Source organism: Gobio gobio (genome assembly GCF_949357685.1).
Source record: "Gobio gobio genome assembly, chromosome: 18".
In the NCBI taxonomy this organism is placed as follows: domain Eukaryota; kingdom Metazoa; phylum Chordata; class Actinopteri; order Cypriniformes; family Gobionidae; genus Gobio; species Gobio gobio.
The window spans coordinates 465,001-475,000 of NC_137111.1; the positions used below are offsets into that span (position 1 = coordinate 465,001).

Sequence of the window (10,000 nt, forward strand, 5' to 3'; positions counted from 1 at the left end):
GAGAGAGAGAGAGAGAGAGCGGAGAGAGAGAGGAGGAGGACCTTTCCACAGCTGCTGCTGAGGGACGCCAGGGAGGACAGGAGACACTCGTTGGTGGTGCGGAGCTTCTGTGTGGCCGTGGGCAGATCCTGCTCCAGAGAAACCTTCTGGCTGTAGTGGGTGGACAGATCTGTAGAGGAGAGAGGAGATCAGAGGAGGTCAGAGGAGGTCAGAGGAGATCAGAGGAGATCAGAGGAGATCAGAGGAGATCAGAGGAGATCAGAGGAGGTCAGAGGAGATCAGAGGAGATCAGAGGAGATCAGAGGAGGTCAGAGGAGACCAGAGGAGGTCAGGGGAGATCAGAGGAGGTCAGAGGAGGTCAGAGGAGACCAGAGGAGACCAGAGGAGATCAGAGGAGGTCAGAGGAGATCAGAGGAGATCAGAGGAGACCAGAGGAGATCAGAGGAGGTCAGAGGAGGTCAGAGGAGACCAGAGGAGACCAGAGGAGGTCAGAGGAGGTCAGAGGAGACCAGAGGAGGTCAGAGGAGATCAGAGGAGATCAGAGGAGGTCAGAGGACGTCAGAGGAGACCAGAGGAGGTCAGAGGAGGTCAGAGGAGGTCAGAGGAGATCAGAGGAGACCAGAGGAGGTCAGAGGAGACCAGAGGAGATCAGAGGAGGTCAGAGGAGGTCAGAGGAGGTCAGAGGAGATCAGAGGAGACCAGAGGAGATCAGAGGAGACCAGAGGAGATCAGAGGAGACCAGAGGAGATCAGAGGAGACCAGAGGAGATCAGAGGAGGTCAGAGGAGATCAGAGGAGACCAGAGGAGATCAGAGGAGACCAGAGGAGGTCAGAGGAGACCAGAGGAGATCAGAGGAGACCAGAGGAGACCAGAGGAGATCAGAGGAGACCAGAGGAGACCAGAGGAGATCAGAGGAGATCAGAGGAGGTCAGAGGAGATCAGAGGAGATCAGAGGAGGTCAGAGGAGGTCACAGGAGACCAGAGGAGATCAGGGGAGATCAGAGGAGGTCAGAGGAGATCAGAGGAGGTCAGAGGAGGTCAGAGGAGGTCACAGGAGACCAGAGGAGATCAGAGGAGGTCAGAGGAGATCAGAGGAGACCAGAGGAGATCAGAGGAGATCAGAGGAGATCAGAGGAGGTCAGAGGAGGTCAGAGGAGATCAGAGGAGATCAGAGGAGGTCAGAGGAGATCAGAGGAGACCAGAGGAGATCAGAGGAGATCAGAGGAGATCAGAGGAGGTCAGAGGAGATCAGAGGAGATCAGAGGAGATCAGGGGAGGTCAGAGGAGACCAGGGGAGATCAGAGGAGGTCAGAGGAGATCAGAGGAGGTCAGAGGAGGTCAGAGGAGGTCAGAGGAGACCAGAGGAGACCAGAGGAGATCAGAGGAGGTCAGAGGAGATCAGAGGAGATCAGAGGAGACCAGAGGAGATCAGAGGAGGTCAGAGGAGGTCAGAGGAGACCAGAGGAGATCAGAGGAGACCAGAGGAGATCAGAGGAGGTCAGAGGAGACCAGAGGAGGTCAGAGGAGATCAGAGGAGATCAGAGGAGATCAGAGGAGGTCAGAGGACGTCAGAGGAGACCAGAGGAGGTCAGAGGAGGTCAGAGGAGGTCAGAGGAGATCAGAGGAGGTCAGAGGAGACCAGAGGAGGTCAGAGGAGACCAGAGGAGATCAGAGGAGGTCAGAGGACACCAGAGGAGGTCAGAGGAGGTCAGAGGAGATCAGAGGAGATCAGAGGAGATCAGAGGAGACCAGAGGAGATCAGAGGAGACCAGAGGAGACCAGAGGAGGTCAGAGGAGACCAGAGGAGATCAGAGGAGATCAGAGGAGACCAGAGGAGATCAGAGGAGACCAGAGGAGATCAGAGGAGATCAGAGGAGATCAGAGGAGATCAGAGGAGACCAGAGGAGATCAGAGGAGACCAGAGGAGGTCAGAGGAGGTCAGAGGAGACCAGAGGAGGTCAGAGGAGATCAGAGGAGATCAGAGGAGACCAGAGGAGATCAGAGGAGACCAGAGGAGGTCAGAGGAGATCAGAGGAGATCAGAGGAGGTCAGAGGAGATCAGAGGAGACCAGAGGAGATCAGAGGAGGTCAGAGGAGACCAGAGGAGGTCAGAGGAGATCAGAGGAGGTCAGAGGAGATCAGAGGAGACCAGAGGAGGTCAGAGGAGGTCAGAGGAGGTCAGAGGAGGTCAGAGGAGATCAGAGGAGATCAGAGGAGACAGAGGAGATCAGAGGAGATCAGAGGAGACCAGAGGAGACCAGAGGAGGTCAGAGGAGACCAGAGGAGACCAGAGGAGATCAGAGGAGACCAGAGGAGACCAGAGGAGACCAGAGGAGATCAGAGGAGATCAGAGGAGATCAGAGGAGACCAGAGGAGGTCAGAGGAGATCAGAGGAGATCAGAGGAGGTCAGAGGAGATCAGAGGAGGTCAGAGGAGACCAGAGGAGACCAGAGGAGGTCAGAGGAGGTCAGAGGAGATCAGAGGAGACCAGAGGAGATCAGAGGAGATCAGAGGAGATCAGAGGAGACCAGAGGAGGTCAGAGGAGATCAGAGGAGATCAGAGGAGACCAGAGGAGATCAGAGGAGATCAGAGGAGGTCAGAGGAGGTCAGAGGAGATCAGAGGAGGTCAGAGGAGACCAGAGGAGGTCAGAGGAGACCAGAGGAGATCAGAGGAGGTCAGAGGAGGTCAGAGGAGACCAGAGGAGGTCAGAGGAGGTCAGAGGAGATCAGAGGAGGTCAGAGGAGATCAGAGGAGATCAGAGGAGACCAGAGGAGATCAGAGGAGACCAGAGGAGATCAGAGGAGACCAGAGGAGATCAGAGGAGGTCAGAGGAGACCAGAGGAGATCAGAGGAGATCAGAGGAGACCAGAGGAGGTCAGAGGAGACCAGAGGAGATCAGAGGAGATCAGAGGAGACCAGAGGAGATCAGAGGAGACCAGAGGAGACCAGAGGAGATCAGAGGAGATCAGAGGAGATCAGAGGAGACCAGAGGAGATCAGAGGAGATCAGAGGAGATCAGAGGAGATCAGAGGAGACCAGAGGAGATCAGAGGAGATCAGAGGAGACCAGAGGAGGTCAGAGGAGGTCAGAGGAGACCAGAGGAGGTCAGAGGAGATCAGAGGAGATCAGAGGAGACCAGAGGAGGTCAGAGGAGATCAGAGGAGGTCAGAGGAGATCAGAGGAGACCAGAGGAGATCAGAGGAGGTCAGAGGAGACCAGAGGAGGTCAGAGGAGATCAGAGGAGATCAGAGGAGGTCAGAGGAGATCAGAGGAGACCAGAGGAGATCAGAGGAGACCAGAGGAGACCAGAGGAGGTCAGAGGAGGTCAGAGGAGATCAGAGGAGATCAGAGGAGATCAGAGGAGACAGAGGAGATCAGAGGAGATCAGAGGAGATCAGAGGAGATCAGAGGAGACCAGAGGAGACCAGAGGAGGTCAGAGGAGATCAGAGGAGATCAGAGGAGGTCAGAGGAGATCAGAGGAGATCAGAGGAGACCAGAGGAGGTCAGAGGAGATCAGAGGAGATCAGAGGAGGTCAGAGGAGGTCAGAGGAGACCAGAGGAGGTCAGAGGAGATCAGAGGAGACCAGAGGAGGTCAGAGGAGGTCAGAGGAGATCAGAGGAGATCAGAGGAGACCAGAGGAGGTCAGAGGAGATCAGAGGAGACCAGAGGAGATCAGAGGAGATCAGAGGAGACCAGAGGAGGTCAGAGGAGATCAGAGGAGATCAGAGGAGACCAGAGGAGATCAGAGGAGGTCAGAGGAGGTCAGAGGAGATCAGAGGAGGTCAGAGGAGATCAGAGGAGATCAGAGGAGATCAGAGGAGGTCAGAGGAGACCAGAGGAGGTCAGAGGAGATCAGAGGAGGTCAGAGGAGGTCAGATGAGGTCAGAGGAGATCAGAGGAGGTCAGAGGAGACAGAGGAGGTCAGAGGAGGTCAGAGGAGATCAGAGGAGACCAGAGGAGGTCAGGGGAGGTCAGAGGAGGTCAGAGGAGGCCAGAGGAGATCAGAGGAGGTCAGAGGAGACAGAGGAGGTCAGAGGAGGTCAGAGGAGATCAGAGGAGACAGAGGAGGTCAGAGGAGATCAGAGGAGGTCAGAGGAGATCAGATGAGGTCAGAGGACGTCAGAGGAGATCAGATGAGGTCAGAGGAGATCAGAGGAGATCAGAGGAGGTCAGAGGAGACCAGAGGAGGTCAGAGGAGGTCAGAGGAGATCAGAGGAGACCAGAGGAGATCAGAGGAGGTCAGAGGAGACCAGAGGAGATCAGAGGAGACCAGAGGAGATCAGAGGAGACCAGAGGAGATCAGAGGAGATCAGGGGAGATCAGAGGAGGTCAGAGGAGATCAGAGGAGGTCAGAGGAGGTCAGGGGAGATCAGAGGAGGTCAGAGGAGGTCAGAGGAGGTCAGAGGAGATCAGAGGAGGTCAGAGGAGATCAGAGGAGGTCAGAGGAGGTCAGAGGAGATCAGAGGAGATCAGAGGAGGTCAGAGGAGACCAGAGGAGGTCAGAGGAGACCAGAGGAGATCAGAGGAGATCAGAGGAGATCAGAGGAGATCAGAGGAGGTCAGAGGAGATCAGAGGAGGTCAGAGGAGATCAGAGGAGACCAGAGGAGGTCAGAGGAGATCAGAGGAGACCAGAGGAGATCAGAGGAGACCAGAGGAGACCAGAGGAGGTCAGAGGAGATCAGAGGAGGTCAGAGGAGACCAGAGGAGGTCAGAGGAGATCAGAGGAGGTCAGAGGAGATCAGAGGAGGTCAGAGGAGACCAGAGGAGGTCAGAGGAGATCAGAGGAGGTCAGAGGAGACCAGAGGAGGTCAGAGGAGATCAGAGGAGATCAGAGGAGACCAGAGGAGATCAGAGGAGATCAGAGGAGACCAGAGGAGGTCAGAGGAGACCAGAGGAGGTCAGAGGAGACCAGAGGAGATGAGAGGAGACCAGAGGAGACCAGAGGAGGTCAGAGGAGATCAGAGGAGATCAGAGGAGATCAGAGGAGACCAGAGGAGATCAGAGGAGACCAGAGGAGACCAGAGGAGACCAGATGAGGTCAGAGGAGATCAGAGGAGGTCAGATGAGGTCAGAGGAGATCAGAGGAGGTCAGATGAGGTCAGAGGAGATCAGAGGAGGTCAGAGGAGACAGAGGAGATCAGAGGAGGTCAGAGGAGATCAGAGGAGGTCAGAGGAGATCAGAGGAGGTCAGAGGAGGTCAGAGGAGATCAGAGGAGATCAGATGAGGTCAGAGGAGGTCAGAGGAGATCAGATGAGGTCAGAGGAGGTCAGAGGAGATCAGAGGAGACCAGAGGAGATCAGAGGAGGTCAGGGGAGATCAGAGGAGGTCAGAGGAGACCAGGGGAGATCAGAGGAGGTCAGAGGAGATCAGAGGAGGTCAGGGGAGATCAGAGGAGGTCAGAGGAGGTCAGAGGAGATCAGAGGAGATCAGATGAGGTCAGAGGAGGTCAGAGGAGGTCAGAGGAGGTCAGAGGAGATCAGATGAGGTCAGAGGAGATCAGAGGAGACCAGAGGAGACCAGAGGAGGTCAGAGGATACCAGAGGAGGTCAGAGGAGGTCAGAGGAGGTCAGAGGAGACCAGAGGAGATCAGAGGAGGTCAGAGGAGATCAGAGGAGGTCAGAGGAGATCAGATGAGGTCAGAGGAGACCAGAGGAGGTCAGAGGAGATCAGATGAGGTCAGAGGAGATCAGATGAGGTCAGAGGAGACCAGAGGAGGTCAGAGGAGATCAGAGGAGGTCAGAGGAGACCAGAGGAGGTCAGAGGAGGTCAGAGGAGATCAGAGGAGATCAGAGGAGGTCAGAGGAGACCAGAGGAGATCAGGGGAGATCAGAGGAGGTCAGAGGAGACCAGAGGAGATCAGGGGAGATCAGAGGAGGTCAGAGGAGATCAGAGGAGGTCAGAGGAGGTCAGGGGAGATCAGAGGAGGTCAGAGGAGATCAGAGGAGATCAGATGAGGTCAGAGGAGATCAGATGAGGTCAGAGGAGGTCAGAGGAGGTCAGAGGAGATCAGAGGAGGTCAGAGGAGACCAGAGGAGGTCAGAGGAGATCAGATGAGGTCAGAGGAGACCAGAGGAGGTCAGAGGAGATCAGATGAGGTCAGAGGAGATCAGATGAGGTCAGAGGAGACCAGAGGAGGTCAGAGGAGATCAGAGGAGGTCAGAGGAGATCAGATGAGGTCAGAGGAGACCAGAGGAGGTCAGAGGAGGTCAGAGGAGATCAGAGGAGACCAGAGGAGGTCAGAGGAGATCAGAGGAGGTCAGAGGAGATCAGATGAGGTCAGAGGAGACCAGAGGAGGTCAGAGGAGGTCAGAGGAGATCAGAGGAGATCAGAGGAGGTCAGAGGAGACCAGGGGAGATCAGAGGAGGTCAGAGGAGATCAGAGGAGATCAGATGAGGTCAGAGGAGGTCAGAGGAGATCAGGGGAGATCAGAGGAGGTCAGAGGAGATCAGGGGAGATCAGAGGAGGTCAGAGGAGGTCAGGGGAGATCAGAGGAGGTCAGAGGAGGTCAGAGGAGATCAGAGGAGATCAGAGGAGATCAGAGGAGGTCAGAGGAGATCAGAGGAGATCAGAGGAGATCAGAGGAGGTCAGAGGAGATCAGGGGAGATCAGAGGAGGTCAGAGGAGATCAGAGGAGGTCAGAGGAGATCAGAGGAGATCAGAGGAGATCAGAGGAGATCAGAGGAGACCAGAGGAGACCAGAGGAGATCAGGGGAGATCAGAGGAGGTCAGAGGAGATCAGAGGAGGTCAGAGGAGGTCAGAGGAGATCAGAGGAGACCAGAGGAGATCAGAGGAGATCAGAGGAGGTCAGAGGAGATCAGAGGAGATCAGAGGAGACCAGAGGAGACCAGAGGAGGTCAGGGGAGATCAGAGGAGGTCAGAGGAGGTCAGAGGAGATCAGAGGAGACCAGAGGAGATCAGAGGAGGTCAGAGGAGATCAGAGGAGATCAGAGGAGACCAGAGGAGATCAGAGGAGATCAGAGGAGGTCAGAGGAGATCAGAGGAGACCAGAGGAGACCAGAGGAGGTCAGAGGAGATCAGGGGAGATCAGAGGAGGTCAGAGGAGATCAGAGGAGATCAGAGGAGGTCAGAGGAGGTCAGAGGAGGTCAGAGGAGGTCAGAGGAGATCAGAGGAGACCAGAGGAGACCAGAGGAGGTCAGACTCGGCCCAGCCTCTGGTCAGGGCTCTGAGGCGGCCGCTCTCTCACCTGTGGACAGGTCATGGAGGCTGTGAAGGCAGGCGCTCATCTGGGTGAAGACGGCGTTAGTGCTGCTGGGACACATGACGTCTGAACGCACACCTGTGGCAGAAAACATCAGCATCAACACATGAGAACATCAGCTCTGCATCAACACATGAGAACATCAGCATCAACACATGAGAACATCAGCTCTGCATCAACACATGCTCATCTCTATATACCCTATTCATTAAAGCATGAAATCAAATTTCACTATTCTTATTTTTATATTTAATATTGTAGTGTTTACTATAACTGATTTATCTTTGCACATTATTTTTTTTAAATGTATTTACCCTTATAATCTTTAAAGCTACACTGTGTAACTTTTTTAGTTTATTCTTAGCTAAAAACACTTAGTTCTTTCAAAAATATATGTGCTCATTAATGTATATTTACTTTTTTTAAGTAATAAAGTATTCTCGTAAGTTTATAATATGCCATTGTAAACACATACGGGTGAGGGTTCGAATGCGGGTCGCCATGTTGCCCCTCCATCTTGAAAGTACATTAGCTAAAGAGGGACATACCCGTAAATTCAAGCTTGGCCTTTGGCGTTTTAACACTCGATGGCTCCGTGTCCAATGTGGACGAGGTCGAACTGGAAGCCATGTTAATCTTGGACTAAATCGGCCACCGTAGGAGTTAAAACGAAATCGGAATTGAGAGGAAGAGAAACTAATATTGACTGAATGGTCATATACCTTTTCACCACTAGATGGGGGAAAATATCACACAGTGTAGCTTTAATCAAATATGTTAACTTTCCCTCCCCCATCGAAACGACCTCTCTTCTTTCCCAGTCATGTGCTAGGCGTGAGGGCGGGGCTATGGCGTGAGGGCGGGGCTATGGCGAGAGGGCGGGGTAATGGCGTGAGGGCGGGGCTATGGCGAGAGGGCGGGGTAATGGCGTGAGGGCGGGGCTATGGCGTGAGGGCAGGGCTATGGCATGAGGGCGAGGCTATGGCGTGAGGGCGGGGCTATGGCGTGAGGGCAGGGCTATGGCGTGAGGGCGGGGCTATGGCGTGAGGGCGGGGTTATGGCGTGAGGGCGGGGTTATGGCGCGAGGGTGGGGTTATGGCACGAGGGCAGGGTTATGGCACAAGGGCGGGGCTATGGCGTGAGGGCGGGGCTATGGCGCGAGGGCGAGGTTATGGCACGAGGGCGGGGTTATGGCACAAGGGCGGGGCTATGGCGTGAGGGCGGGGCTATGGCGCGAGGGCGGGGCTATGGCACGAGGGTGGGGCTATGTAGTGAGGGCGGGGCTATGGCGTGAGGGCGGGGCTATGGCGTGAGGGCGGGGTTATGGCGTGAGGGCGTGGCTATGGCATGAGGGCGTGGCTATGTAGTGAGGGCGGGGCTATGGTGTGAGGGCGGGGCTATGGCGTGAGGGCGGGGTTATGGCGTGAGGGCGGGGTTATGGCGTGAGGGCGGGGCTATGGCGTGAGGGCGGGGTTATGGCACGAGGGCGGGGCTATGGCGTGAGGGCGAGGTTATGGCACGAGGGCGGGGCTATGGCGTGAGGGCGAGGTTATGGCACGAGGGCGGGGTTATGGCACGAGTGCGGGGCTATGGCACGAGGGCGGGGCTATGTAGTGAGGGCGGGGCTATGTAGTGAGGGCGGGGCTATGGCGTGAGGGCGGGGTTATGGCGTGAGGGCGGGGTTATGGCGTGAGGGCGTGGCTATGGCATGAGGGCGTGGCTATGTAGTGAGGGCGGGGCTATGGTGTGAGGGCGGGGCTATGGCGTGAGGGCGGGGTTATGGCGTGAGGGCGGGGTTATGGCGTGAGGGCGGGGCTATGGCGTGAGGGCGTGGTTATGGCACGAGGGCGGGGTTATGGCACGAGGGCGGGGCTATGGCGTGAGGGCGAGGTTATGGCACGAGGGCGGGGCTATGGCGTGAGGGCGAGGTTATGGCACGAGGGCGTGGCTATGGCATGAGGGCGTGGCTATGTCGTGAGGGCGGGGCTATGGCGTGGCAATGGTGTGAGGGCGGGGCTATGGTGTGAGGGCGGAGCTATGGCGTGAAGGCGCGGCTATGGTGTGAGGGCGGGGTTTTGGCGTAGGGCGGGGTTATCGCCTCGTCTTGTTTCTGCACCGCCTCTCAGAAACCTGTCACTGATGAATATGGTATGTAAAAATTACTCAATATAGTCGGACGGCTTGTGGTGACGGCTCGCACTGAGGAATGCAGCGTGTGTGAACCCCTTATAAAGGAGAGCTGAGGAAACAGTTTTACAGAAATAAGGCCATAAAAGGCTTAAAATAAGTGAAATCTGTAGCATTAACCAGCGAAAAGTGAGGAAATATGCTCATTAACATATGTAGAAAAGATTTAGAGAGAAAATACATTTATTTAAGAGATAAACTCAATCTTTCTCCATAACTGAGTGCAAACTTCAAATCTGCCTCCATTTTGTTAGCAACCCAACTTCCAACTATCCAATCAATTCCCGAAGGACGAATTCAAGCCTCGCCCTACATTTCAGAAGCCGTTTCACTCAGATATGTCACAATAAGGAGAAAAAGACGATCTCAACTTCCGTTTCACGCCGACTTTAACAAGATGTATTCTTATTTCTGTGCTATAGTTATTATATTGATTAATAATAGATTGTTAGCTAATCTGTGTGCTTGTATATGTGCAATTCTGAAATGCAGAACATGTACAAATCAATTAAATTGTAATGTAGACGCATTTTCTGTGAAGCTGCTTTGAAACGATATGTATCGTGAAAAGCTCTATACAAATAA

At 54.8% G+C, this 10,000-nt stretch overlaps 1 protein-coding gene across 1 annotated transcript in view; it reads right to left on the reverse strand.

Moving 5' to 3' along the window:
• The window catches only part of ppp1r21 (protein phosphatase 1, regulatory subunit 21), a 62,703-nt gene that overhangs the window by 22,294 nt on the left and 30,409 nt on the right, over positions 1 to 10,000 (reverse strand). The window contains exons 13-14 of the mRNA XM_079842514.1: positions 7,214 to 7,306; positions 42 to 169 (exon numbers count right to left, since the gene is read on the reverse strand). Coding sequence (XP_079698640.1) covers positions 42 to 169; positions 7,214 to 7,306 — 221 coding nt within the window. The remainder of the gene's footprint in view (positions 1 to 41; positions 170 to 7,213; positions 7,307 to 10,000) is intronic.